This window comes from Oryctolagus cuniculus, chromosome 4 (genome assembly GCF_964237555.1).
Source record: "Oryctolagus cuniculus chromosome 4, mOryCun1.1, whole genome shotgun sequence".
NCBI lineage: Eukaryota > Metazoa > Chordata > Mammalia > Lagomorpha > Leporidae > Oryctolagus > Oryctolagus cuniculus.
The window spans coordinates 169,859,821-169,873,846 of NC_091435.1; the positions used below are offsets into that span (position 1 = coordinate 169,859,821).

The 14,026-nt window shown below is 50.8% G+C and overlaps 1 protein-coding gene across 5 annotated transcripts in view; it reads right to left on the reverse strand.

The window, feature by feature from the left end:
• The window catches only part of UBP1 (upstream binding protein 1), a 49,330-nt gene extending 36,871 nt beyond the window's left edge, over nucleotides 1-12,459 (reverse strand). For 2 of the 5 annotated variants that reach the window (XR_007908714.2, XM_008266113.4), the window contains exon 1: nucleotides 11,715-12,459. Coding sequence is in view for 2 of the 5 variants with exons in the window: in XM_008266113.4 (XP_008264335.2) it covers nucleotides 11,715-11,827 (113 nt within the window). In the remaining 3 variants the exon portion in view is untranslated. The remainder of the gene's footprint in view (nucleotides 1-11,714) is intronic. The other 3 variants (XR_011388240.1, XM_051818544.2, XM_051818545.2) reach the window with 2 other exon arrangements.
• Between the last annotated feature and the right edge of the window lie 1,567 nt (nucleotides 12,460-14,026).

Below are 14,026 nucleotides of genomic sequence, written 5' to 3' on the forward strand. Positions count from 1 at the left end.
GTGTTCACCTGGTTATAGCCTCAATGAGGGACTCTTCAACAAACTCAACATTTGAACACAAAAAGATAATCTGCTATTGGAAATTCCAATTAATTTCTTTCTTTCTTAGAAAACACATCCCAACCAACAGAGCCACCAGTGATCCTTTCAAAATAGAAAAAAAAGCCAGGTAATTTCAAACTTCTGAAGCCTCTACTGGCTCACTTTCAGCCTTAGAGACTCCTACAGGGCCCTGCCCAGTCTGCTGTGCACCCCTCTCTTCCTACTCGGCCTTCCGCCCGAGCCCAGCCACGCCAGCCTCCACGCCTTTGTCAGAGCCTCTGCACTGCTCTTCTAGCAGCCGTCCCGACAGCTCCTTCCTTTCAGCATCCCGGTCAGGAAGGGTCCTCCCACCCACACTCCCAATCTCCCTTACACCGCTCTTGGCACTCTCCAACAACGTGCGTGTCTTGGGTTTGGATCCCCCATTAAGCACATAACTATTCCAAATGTCAGTTTCACCTAGCACAACACAGCTGAAATATTTGCTCAACAAAATAACTGCAGTATTAATAACCAATCAATTCTTACTGAAAGGGAACACCAGCTCTCCAGACAATTTAAAACTGTAATTTCTACTATACTAAACCATAGGATGGTTCTAATATTTGATGATTTTTGTAATCCCATAAATGGAAACAGACTTCTGAGTATTAAAGGTAAATTTTTAAATTACACTAAATAAACAGAATGTTTCTGAATTAAAAATAAACAGTAGAACTAGCTACCAAAGTTTTTGATGCTTTAAGGCATCAAACTCATAGCCTCGTAATATACAGAACCAAATGATGGATTTTATAAGGCAAAACTGAAAAAAGATCTACATGGTAACAAATTTCTTTTTAAAGATTTATTTATTTGAAAGGCAGAGTAAGAGAGAGAGAGAGAGAGAGAGAGAAAGAATATGAATCTCTTCCATCTACTGGATTACTCCCCAAATGGGCTGGGCCAGGCGGAAGCCAGTATCTTCATCCCAGTAGGTGCACGGGCCCAGGCACCTGAGCCATGCTCAGCTGCTTTCCCAGGCACTTAGCAGGAAGCTGGATCAGAAGTGGAGCCGCCAGGACATGAAGCAGTGCCCAGACGGGAGGTCAGCACGGTAGATGGCATTACCCACTAAACCACCGTGCTGCCCCAGAATGATAACACATTTTAGCAGAACTTAACACCAAAATCTAGTCTGCCTCCTAAGACTTGAAATGTACACGAAACTTGATCGATGAATATATAAGGAACTAGAAGGACACCTAAAACCCAGCAACCTGGGGTGCTGTGGCGTAGGGAGTTGGGCCTCCGCCAGAGGTGCTGTTACCCCAGATGAGCACCAGTTCATGCCCCAGCTGCTCCTCTTCCCATCCAGCTCTCTGCTGTGGCCTGGGAAAGCAGTGGAAGATGGCCCAAGTGCTTGGGCCCCTGCACCCACATTGGAGACCTGGAAGAAGTTCTTGGCTTCAGATTGGCGCAGCTTCCGCTGTTGCGGCCATTTGGGGAGTGAACCAATGGAAGGAGACCTTTCTGTCTTTCCCTCTCACTGTGTGTAACTCTACCTCTCAAATAAATAAATAAAATCTTCAAAAAAGCAAAGGGAAGGGGAAGGGGAAGGGGAAGGGAAGGAAGAAAACCCAGAAACCCAAGCTGCCCTCAAAGCACGGCAACTGAAGGACTAGGGGACGCCAGTGGTGGGGAGCAGGGCATACTGTGTCTTTTCATATCTTTTCAGTGTTACTACAGGAGTGTATCAGTTTTCAAAAATGGTTAAAATGTGAATTTTTTTAATGACAAGAAAACTAAAATGTTACATATATGGAAGCAAAATGAAACTTCTAAAGAACTAAAAAGAAACGAGGATGTAAATAACATAAGCATGTTTAGTAATGCCAGGCTAAGTAATTTAGACCAACCTCTGTGCTATTCCATCCCGACCCAGAACAAGGAATCAACAAAGCTGCAATATCACGCATATATTCTTGAAAGTGCTGAGGAGGAGGAGCTGGCCAGACAGTAAAGAAATAGGGCAAAATCTGTCAAAGTGCAGTAACTCAGCAAACGTGGAGCTCAAAGCTTCTGCCCACAGCCACCTCTCCAAACTGAAGAAGGCACTGCAAACTGACTGCAAACTACAAGAAGGCACTGCGAATCGCGTCAGGTGCTTTGGTTCTAGGATTCCGACCCACACTGAACGGGGATGAGAAAGGTCAGCTGTCCAAGGCAGGGCCAGAAATAAGCCTCCGCACAGGCTTCCAGCACAGCTTAGCTGCTCCGGGGTGGCCCAGGACCTGCTGGATTTGGACTAAGACACAGACAGGTAGGACTCCCAGGATTCTAACAAGCAAATGAAAATCCTCAAGCATCACATTATTCCAAGGAATTCTGAAATGCCAACATTCCAAAATAACCAAGCATAAAAGGACAAACAAGACGCTAAGAGCAAGATCCTACAGCAAAAACAACAGATGGCGGACACCCAGTCCAGACTCCACCTGCTGGTAACCAGCTCTTTCCTGCCTCTGTTGCAGAGGATTAGAGGCCTCAACAGCACAGAGTCTTGTTAAAGTTAGGTGCACCAAAGGGAAGCACTGGTGGGAAACGAAGAGTGGGGAAGGGAAAAGCCAGGCGGGCGGGCAGGCAGGCGGCGGGCGGGCATGTAGGCAGCATCACCAGCCCAGGGGCCAGCCTCCAGCAGCTGGCCCAGGAGCCACCAGGTTCCAACACCTCCCCCTAACCTTCCAGCACCTCTGAGGCAATTCTTCACAAACCCCTCCCCGCTGTGAAATGTCTAAGTGACTTCTATTTTCCTGACTGGACACAGACTGACAGAGAAGAGCAAAGACTGCAGGTGCTGGAAGCATCAGACCCAAGTTACTTTGTTTGAAGAAATAAGAGATACCTGAAAAGAACAGGAAACTGTAAGGGCTAGAAAACTGAAACTGAACAAACCGAACTTCTAGAGCTGGAAAACAGAACGGCCACCATTAAGAACTCAGGTTTCACCAGTGCTGTGGCACAGCAGGTTAACACTCTGGCCTGAAGTGCCAGCATCCCATATGGGCGCCAGTAAAGCCGCTGCCTGCAGTGCCAGCATCCCGTATGAGCGCCCGTTCAAGTCTCAGCTGCTCCACTTCCAATCCAGCTCTGTTATGACCTGGGAAAGCAGTAGAAGACGGCCAAAGTCCTTGGGCCCCTGCACCTGCATGGGAGACCCGGAAGAAGCTCCTGGCTCCTGGCTCCGGATTGGCATAGCTCTGGCCATTGTGGCCAACTAGAGAGTAAACCAGCAGATGGAAGACCTCTTTCTCTCTCTGCCTCTCCTGCAGTGCTGGCCTCCCATATGGGCGCCAGTTTGAGTCCCAGCTGCTCCATTTCTGATCCAGCTCTCTGCTGTGGCCTGGGAAAGCAGTGGAGGATGGCCCAAATCCTTGGGCCCCTGCACCCATGTAAGAGACCTGGAAGGAACCTCCTGGCTCCTGGCTTCGGATCAGCACAGCTCCGGCTGCAGCAGCCAATTGGGGAGTGAACCAGGGGATGGAAGACCTCTCTGTCTCTTCCTCTCCCTGTAACTCTTTCAAATAAATAAAATAAATCTTAAAAAAAAAATCATCTAGAAAGCAGCAGAGAGAAAAAGACAGGACAAAGGGAGAAGATTTTCCACTGAAATAACAGAGGAGGAAAGAACGGAGCAGAGACACTGTGTGGTAAGACAAAGGCTGAACAAACTCCAGAACTGATGAAGCACACCAAGTCACTGACTCAGGAAGCCCAAAGCACCAAACCAGAAAAACGCAGGTAGACCCAGACCTAAATGCATCGCGGAGAACTCTAAGGCAGCTCGCATGGGCAGTTCGGTTTGCTCAGGGAGGTTCCAACCAAGGGAAGCTGCTGAAAGCAGGCACGGGAAGGAGGAGCCGAGTCTCAGGAGGCCTGGCCGCGTCCTCTGGGAGAACAGGGCAGGGAGGGACGAGAACTACGTGAAGCAACCAACCGAGCAGCAGGAAGGACACACTTTCGCCAAGGTCAGGAACCAGTCACAACTTAGACACAGAAAATCTGAACATCTCCCAAGTCCATTAAACAAATTGCACATGTAGCCAAACATCTATCTGTACATCCAAATTAAGTTAAAATCACCAAGTCCAGACTATTCCAGGTGAATACAGGTGAGTCTTATCTCTTAACAAAAATTTTTGTCCATAAAAGAAAACTCCAGCTCATTTGAAACTAACATAGGCTTAATATTTTTAAAACAAGTTTTCAAGAAAAAAAATAGGAACCAGTCTCATCTAGGAACAATCTATTTGTGAAATATTGGACAAATTCTCACTAAAATCAGTAAGAGTAAAGATTCAGGTTCTTAGAACCTCTATATGACACAGTAGTGAAACCTCAGAGAATGGGGCTGGCGCTGTGGCTAGCAGGTAAAGCCACCGCCTGCTGTGCTGGCATCCCATATGGGTGCTGGTTCAAGACCCAGCTGCTCCACTTCCTATCCAGCTCTCTGCTATGGCCTGGGAGGGCAGTAGAAGATGGCCCAAGTCCTTGGGCCCCTGCACCTGCATGGGAGACCTAGAAGAAGCTCCTGGCACAGCTCCATCTGTTGCAGCCAATTGGGGAGTGAACCAGCGGATGGGAGATCTCTCTCTCTCTCTGCCTCTCTCTCTCTCTCTCTGGGTAACTCTGACTTCTGACTTTCAATAAAATAAATCTTAAAAAAAAAAAAAAAAGAAAGAAACCTCAGAGAGCCCATAATAGAAAGTGAAATCTAAGAATTGCATAGAAAGAGAGCTATCAGAGTCAGCGCTGAGACGCAGCAGGTTAAGTCACTGCAACCGACACCTGCATCTCACAGCAGAGCAGTGTGTCCAATTCCCGGCTGCTCTGCTTCTGCTCCAGCTCCAGCTCCCTGCCCAACTTGGGCCCTGCCACACATGTGGGGGCTCCAGGTGGAGTTCCCAGTTCCAGGCTTCGACCTGCCCAGCCCAGGGAGTGAACCAGGGGATGGGAGATTCCCCACTCCCATCACTCTTTCAAATAATTACACACACACCCCTATCGTTATATAAATGTACTGTCCAACCACCTAGAAAATCTGAGATGCTGTGTTAGATATAAGAAGTTCAGCAAGATCCTGGAGGGGAGACCGCACTGCCCCCTGACTTTCCTCCTATCAGATACATTCCACTACACGAGGAAGCCTTCTCACTCATAAACCCGTCGGCAGCCTAAGAATGCAGCAGAAAGCTCGTCCCAGTTCTGGAGCTTCAGATCCCAGTGCCGAGGGACAGTGCGCAGGTTAGGTCACTTCTGTGAGCTTTAGGAATGACTGGCTTGAGTTAGAAGAAAACAGTTTAAGTATCAAAACCCTAGGTGAACTCCTGGGAGAGCTACAGCTCTTCACAGGGCTCAGGAGGCGAACGTGAAAACATCACTGGCTTTTCCACTGGTCAAGAGTTACACCTACAGCACAACACCACCAGCGGTTAAAATGCTGAGGCCCTGGACCAAACCGTACCAGGAGTCACATTATTCTTCACGACCGTCAAACCCAGGACAACTTAACTGAATGAAACACTGGCCCTTGGATAGGTACAATGTATTTTTGCTGCATCTTGTGCCTGGGTTTGAGCTGTGAGCTGACTCAGCAGATTTTTTCATGAAGCATCATTTCCACTTGACAAAAAAAGTATGATTATTCAGATCCAAGTATCTAACAATTCCTCAAGATGAACAAAGTCTACCACTTCAACAAAACTGGTAGCATTTGTTTCCAACGAGGAAACATGAGATGGTGGTGATACTAAGGAATGCAATTTGTTGTTACTACATACAAAAAAGGGTCAATTGGAAGATCTGCATTACACAGGAAATCACTATTTTCCAAATAACTAATGAACACATATTTCAAAACTATGCCAGGTAAAAGATCCAGTCAATGAGCCTGCGCTGTGGTACAGCAGGTTAAGTCTTCACCTACAGAGCCGGTATCCCATATGGGTGCCTGTTCAAGTCCTGGCTGCTCCACTTCCAATCCAGCTGGGACCAGGAACCAGTCACTCAGATAATGGGATGTGCCAAACTTCTGTTCCCCAATTTTCTTCATTTAACAAAAACAACCCATTCCAAGTAACACATATCAGAATCCATTTGTCTACCACTAAGTCAGACATGTAAGAGATATGCAAAAAAAAAAAAAAAATTAAATAATGGGGGCCGGCACTGTGGCACAGTGGATTAACGCCCTGGCCTGAAGCGCTGGCATCCCATATGAGCACCGGTTCAAGACCCGTCTGCTCCACTTCCAATCCAGCTCTCTGCTATGGTCTGGGAAAACAGTAGAAGATGTCCCAAGTCCTTGGGCCCCTGCACCCGCATGGGAGACCCAGAAGAAGCTCCTGGCTCCTGGCTTTGGATTGGCGCAGCTCCAGCAGTTGCGGCCAAATGGGGAGTGAACCAGCGGATGGAAGACCTCTCTCTCTCTGCCTCTCCTCTCTCTGTATAACTCTGACTTTCGAATAAATAAATAAATCTTTTAAAAAATTTAAATAATGCCACTCTTCTCAGTTTTTTGTTTTGGAAAATTGGTTAATAAAAAATACCGATGGTAATACAATTGTTATTTTAAATAAATTACTAAATTTTGAACTTTCTTGATATTTTAATTATAAAGTGACTACAAAATACTGGTACACAGCATCCTGTTCTGTTCAGATGGATTGAGAAAAAGTAATCTGTAAAGGAACCACTCCACTCCACTAGAAATTACTGCTGAAACTACCTGGATCCTTCAAAGGCTCAACAGCACTTGCAAATGTTTTCTATTTGCCCCCAAAAGCACTGTTTTAAAACAAGCATCTTGACCACTACCTATCAACAGTGTCAAAATTATAAAAGAGAAGGAAAAACTAAGAAGCTATCACAGCAGACAAAAACCAAAGGTAATACAGGATCCTGGATTGGAACCTGCATTAGAAACAGATAACAGGAGAAAAACTGAAATCGAAACAAATCTGGCACTTTAAATAATTTAAAACAAATATTTATTTTAAAGTATTTACTGCACCAAAGCTAATTGGCTAATTTTAAAAATGGTACTCTGGGGGCCGGCACTGTGGCATAGTTGATAAAGCCACCGTCTGCAGTGCCAGCATCCCATATGGGCATCGGTTCTAGTCCCGCCTGCTCCTCTTTTGATCCGGCTCTCTGCTATGGCTTGGGAAAGCAGCAGAAGATGGCCCAAGTGCTTAGGTCCCTGCACCTGCATGGGAGACCCAGAAGAAGCTCAAGGCTCCCAGCTTTAGACTGGCCTAGCTCCGGCCATTGCAACCATTTGGGGAGTAAACCAACGGAAGACCTCTCTCTGTCTCTCCCTCTCACTGTCTGTAACTCTACCTCTCACATAAATAAATAAAATCTTCAAAAAAAAAAAAAAAAAAGAAGAAGAAAGTTTTAAAAAAAAAACTGAACTCTGGTTACGTAAGTGAGAAAAGCTGGTGTAGGGTACATATGAGGAGCCAGCACTATGGCACAGAGGATAAAGCCACATCCCACGTGGACACCAGTTAGAGTCCCGGCTGCTCCATTTCTGATCCAGTCCCCTGCTAACGCACCTAGGAAAGCAAAGGAAGATGGCCCAAGTTCTTGGGTCCCTGCAGCAACATGGGAGACCCAGAATAAGATGCTGGCTCCTGGCTCAGGATCGGCCATTTGTGGAGTGAATCAGCAGATAGAAGACCTCACTCTCTCACTCTTTCTGTAACTCTGCCTTTCAAATAAATAAATAAATCACTTAAAAAAAAAAGTATATGAACTCTCTAGACTATTTGTATAAATTGTAAAAATTATTTCAGGGGACCAGCATTGTGACAGAGCAGGCTAAACCACTTCCTGCAATGCTAGCATCCCATATGGGCACCAGTTCAGGCCCCGGCTGCTCCACTTTTGGTCCAGCTCCTTAATGGCCTGAGAAAAGCAGAGGAAGATGGAATGTGCAGGTCCCTGCCACCCATGTGGGAGACCAGGATGAAGTTTTGGCCTTGAGGCCACCTGGGGAGTGAACAGCAGAAGGAAGATCTCTCTCTCTCTTTCAAAATAACTAAATCTTAAAAACAAACAAACAAACAAAAAAAAAAACCTTCAACTACCAATATATAAATAAGTAAATAAATAAAAGCTGGTTTTGTCATAGTTCATATGAAGGCAACAATTAACAAAAAAAAAAAAAAAAAACAAAAAAAAACCAACAAACCAGAAAATTAAAAATTGGGTGAAAGGAAAAAAAAAGACTATCACCAAAGTTTAGAGTTTCATCTATTAGATCTGTCTCAAGGCAAGAAAGCAAATATTACAGGGCTTCTTTTAAATTCAGCCACAGACCCACAGGAAGCAAGGCAGGTCGGCAGGCAGGAAGAAAGAGATAAAATATCAGACAGTATTTCCACCAACAGCAACTGTTTTAAGTGTATACCAGCAAAATCAAGAAGTGCCACTGTGATAAAACATATCAAGTTCATATGAGACCATATCAGTAAGCTGCTAAGCTTCAAACAAGCATAACCAAAGGCTAAAACTGTATTCAGTCTGCAGTGGGGTCGGGGAAACACCCTAATTTAAAAACTGAACACAGGATGTTCTATGGACAAACAATAAAATGTACATAAACAGCTGAGATAGTTAAGTCTACATAAAAGAAACTGTTTGAACACATATCAGTGCTCAGTAAATTCTTTTCCAAGGCAATCAAAGTATGTTATCAGAATCTGTCCTTCTGACTAGAGCTAAGTACCTTGAGCTTAGAATGGCTTTACATCTTTAAAGGGTTAAAAAAAAAAAAAAACTGATACAAATCATACAGCCTAAAATATTTACCATCCAGTCTCCTACAGAAAGGGTTTGTCAACTCCTGCCTGAAGGTGCTAAATTCAAAAGCCAATGTGGACACTAGAATCTGAAATCCTTACTTCATAAATCAGTAATTTGCCAAACTCCCTCCTGGATTACAGTCAAGTTTAAATCCAGAAAATGTTTTTAAACCCTGAAATAACGAGTTTTATAGAAATGATTGCCACTTCTGGAAAAGCTCTGAACCACCACAGTGAAAAGTTCAAACATTTTACTGAGTCTAAAATTTTTCTATGTTTCCAAGACATAAATTCTATTTTAGCATGAGACCAAAAGAAAAGCATCAGCAATTAACTGCTACAATATAATCCCATTCTTACTAATCTTATACTAACTTCACACTGATCTCAGCAGAAATTTTCCCACTCATCCACGGGGTCTGTCAACTGGCATTATAACTTTTACCATTACAAAAGAATCTGTGTTTACCTCAAAGCAGTTCTGACTTAGCAAATTATTTGTAGATTATAGGACATACATCTCACTTCAAAATATGCAAAGGATACAATGTGTTTCACAACACATACATGGTGGTGAAGTTTAACACACAAGGTTGGCACGAAGCCTTTTGTAAGGTAATAATATCAAAGTTTTTATAAGAGGAAGCTGGAAAAGCCATTACTTCTTATTACCCTCAAAACCAGTTTGATAGTTCGATACTGACCTGAAATCCTGCGAACGAATGTGCTACAGCCTGTAAACACCACATAAATGGCAGGACAGGAACTACCCAGGTAGGCCAAAAGACCCTCTCTTCAGAGAGTTCTAAGTTTCATTTTGTACGGGCATTTGGCTATCCGCTCCATGTTTCACAGGACACAAGTGACCCGTATTTCAAGACACGGGGGGTTTCCACCTGCAGGCGGTGAGGGGGACCAGCTTCCACTGACAGGCCTGCTCTCCTCCTCCATCTCTAGCACTCAGATCTGAAAAAGGATTTATGACCTGGCCCATTTCCAACAGAATCTGCAGCAGCTAACATCTCTCATGCAAGTGTGCCACAACAGTACACACACACACACACACACACAGAATTGGAGTTAAATAAAAGGGGGTAAGCATCAGAAATCAGTGTCAACATGTGCCCAGACACTACCAATCTGCACCGTCCAACACAGGTGCATTCAAGCCAGACCACTCAGAGAAACCACTTCTCTCTCAAGCTATCTTCCCAAAAAGCTGAGGAAACCATTCTCCAAGTCTCAAGAAACACCTTCTGTATGACCTCATTCAAAGGGCAAACGCAGCAGCTTCACTGTGAAAACGGGAATGCCGCGCCTCTACCGTGCGTTCTATTAGCAAGTCATTTTCCCAATCATTTCCTCACGTGAACGTGCTGAAGTAAAGGGAGAACAGCTCAAAGGCAGGCTGCCTTCCTTCCAGCCTGATGCCGGCGGAAAAGGCCGGCACACCCAAGCCCCGCCAGTCCGGACTCCTGGGCCAGCGTGGGAAGCGGAACTCAACCCGCTCGGCCGTCTTCATGCTTGGTCCTTGTCAGGTCCATTTCGGAGCTTCCTTGGACCGAGATTTAAAATAAAGGGCCTGGACTCTGCAAGAGGCGAATACTCCCAGTAAAGCCTCCACGAACGGCTCAACAAACAGCGCCAGCCCAGCCACCTGACAATTTAGGTAAAATGGCACGACCAAAACCAGCCGAGGCACCCAGCTCCCCCGAGGAGCTGTAAACGACACAGAATTACAAAGACCGCAGGTGTGCCTTCCAGACGGTCAGGGACGGGGCTACAATCAAGACTTCAGTCCCTTTTCAGAGAAATCGATCACGAAGAGCAGCTGACTGTGGCCGAGTCGCTGAGCTCAAACAAAACCCTAGGAAACAAGCTAAAAGCTCCAAAGGACCCTCAGTTCTTCAACTGTGCGCGGCGAACTTTCACTTCACCAAAAACGAGAAGCAAGTGCGAGCGACACACCGTCGGCAGGTCCCCCAGCCTCCCCCGCAGGCCGTGCACAGCCAGGGCGGCGCGCACCGGGGCAGCCCGGCCGCCGCCCTGCGCCCTGCGCCCCGCACCGACCCCGGGCCCCCGGGCCCCCAGCTCCACGTCCCCAGCAGGAAGCCGCCTGCGGAGCCCTCCGGTCACCACTGCAGAGCGAGGAGGTGCCGGGCTCCAGACGCGCTCGGGGCCCCGGACTCTCCTCCCGCTGCGGAGCCCCCGACTTCGGGGGCAGCCCCGGGCTGCGGGCGCACGCGCAGCACTTCGAGACGCCAGGCATCCCCCAGGCACAGCCGGCCGGAGAGGCTGCCGACCTCCGGGTGGGCTTCGGAGTGCAGACTACGTACCCACGAAACCGCTTTCCAAACAACAAAAAACCGCGCTTCCAAAGCGGGACGAGTTCAGGACAAAGGGCAGAGACCACGCTCGGAGCTGCTCCAACCCCTCCGAATACAGACGGCCGCTCGCGGGGCGATGCCCGCATCTCAACAGCCCGCGCGGGGCCGGGGCCGGGGCCGGGAGACCAAGCCGGCCCCTCCGCTTCCGACAAAACCACCTTTGCAACAAACGCCCACCGACTCCGACCTGCCAGCGGCACGGCCGCCACGGGTCCCGACCCGGCAGGGGGCCCGCCCCGAGCCCAGGGCGGCCTCCCGCCGCAGCCCAGCCCAGCTGCCCGGCGCCTGCAAATCACTCGGCGCGAGAGGAAGCCCCTGCCTCCCCCACCACCACCGGAGCCGCCCGAGCCGCGCGGCGCGCGTTCCACGGCCAAGATGGAGCCCCCGGGAGGGGCACTGCCGGGGTGCAGGGCGGCGCGGACCCCCGCCCCCGTACCTCATGCTGTAGGCGCCGGCGCCCAGCTCCTGCCCGATGCCGGAGAGACTGGCGTCGAAGTCGTGCACCAGCCCGGACTCGATCACCTCGTCCATCTTGAGCACCCAAGCCATGTTCCGGCCTCGCCGCCGCCCCGCGCGGCGCGGCGCGGCGCGGCCTCCGCGTCTGGGGCGAGGGGCGCCCGGGCTCCGCGGGAGCGCCCTGCGGGAGGGCGCGGCGAGCGGTCACCAGCGGCGGCCGCGACGGCAGCGGCCAGGGCCCCGCGGGCGGGGCGCGAGCAGCCCGGCGAGCGCCTGCAGCGGGAGCGGCCGGGCCGCCGGCAGCGCCTCCCTCCCGCGGACACCGGCCCCGCGCCTCATGCCGCTGTCGCCCACCCCCCTCGGCCCGCGCCGCTAGCGCTGCCGCCGCCGGCGCCCGGAGGCCCCCGGGCGCATCCTCCGCGGGGCTGCGCGGGGGCAAGCCCGCTGCACGCCCGCCACCCGCGCCCCCGGCCCGCCCAGGCTCTAGCGCCCCGCCGTCTCGGCCGACCCCGCCGCCGCCGCCGCTCGGCCCGCCCGGACGCTGGCTCCGACACGGATCCGGCTCCGGCCCGTTCGCCGCTTCCGCCTCCTCGGGCCCCGCCCCGGCCCCGCCCCCGCGGGCGCCCCCTCCCCACACGCGCGGGACGGCCCGGCGCGCGGGGCCACTCCCAGCGCCTCGCGGCCGAGAACTGCCTCCGGCTGGACGGCGCGACCCCGCCCTCGCCGCAAGTTCCCAGCCCCTGCTGCCCCGCCGCCTCCCGCACTTCCAGTCCAGGAAGAGGCGGTGCAAAAGGACGACCAGTTCCCGCCCCATCCGGGGAGCGGGTTGATTGACGAGCGAAGTGAGCAATAAGGGCAAAGGCTTGGAGGAGGCTCCCGTGAGTCTCTGTGCGCCTGGACAACCAACCAATCAAAATGTTCTTCCCCTTGGGCGGGCCCTACGGCTTAATTTGCAGGCAGAACAGAGTTCATTGGACAGCGTTGGAGGAAGTGGCCCGAAACGCCACATCCGGAGGCGCTGTGCTCTGCAGAAGTATTTCCCGGTAGTCTTTGCTTCTTGGAGCGGGAGGGGGAGCGCTTTGATTGGCATAAGAAACAGCCAATGAACGCTCCCAACCGGGAACTCCGGAAGGTCTTCCCCCCGGCAGCTGGGCAGCATGGCGAGCTTGAGTGAAACTAGGAGTTAGCTCATAGTCAGGGCCGGCAGTCTCCTGACCTTGGAGCGCTGGGCCGATAGAGCGCGCCCCAGAAACTGCTGCGCACCCCGGAAGCGGCGCCGCCGGGGCACGCGTCTGTGGGGCCGAGAGACGGAAGTCCGTTTCCCCGCGGGAGACGAGAGGGAGGAAGCTGGTGCACGGGGCGCACGTGCGGGTCCGGGCTCCCGAGGCGGGGCCTGGCGGGCGCACTGCCCGCGGAGAGACCCTCGCGGCCCAGCCGTGCCCTGGACTGAGCCTAAACCCGGACAACGGAGTACTGTGCCCAGGGCGTCAGTAGAGCCACCGCTGTCGGCCGCACACACACGCCCGCCTCTCCTCAGGCTGGCCCGCGGAGTGTCCTGTCCACCAGCATGGCGACAGCCGCGGGGCAGACCCAGCTGAGGGCGCAGGCAGGAGCGAGGCACGCGGGAAGATGTGTTCGAGGCCGGAGCTGGAGCAGGGCTTTCTGACAGCCAGCTGGTGTTACTCGGGCCGAAACGGCAGCGCCGGACGCTCCGGTCAGCTGGTGGAGATGGGCTGCACAACCTGGAGTCACCGGAAGCACCAGGGCTGTGGGGTCCGGGCCGGGTTCCAGCTCGTTCCCTGGACACTACTTCCGACCCCGCCTCACTCCTGTAGGCTAGTCTGCAGTCACACTAACTACTTCGTGGTCACTCCTGTAAACTAGTTTATAACCACACTAACTACTTCTGACCTCGCCTCCTGTAAACTAGTTTATAACCACACTAACTACTTCTGACCTCGCCTCACTCCTGTAAACTAGTCTGCAGTCACACTAACTACTTACGACCCCGCCTCACTCCTGTAGGCTAGTCTGCAGTCACACTAACTACTTCGTGGTCACTCCTGTAAACTAGTTTATAACCACACTAACTACTCCTGACCTCGCCGCACTCCTGTAAACTAGTCTGCAGTCACACTACTTCCGACCTCTCCGCACTCCTGTAGGCTAGTCTGCAATCACACTACTTCGTGGTCACTCCTGTAAACTAGTCTATAACCACACTAACTACTCCTGACCTCGCTGCACTCCTGTAGGCTAGTCTGCAGTCACACTAACTACTCCTGACCTCGC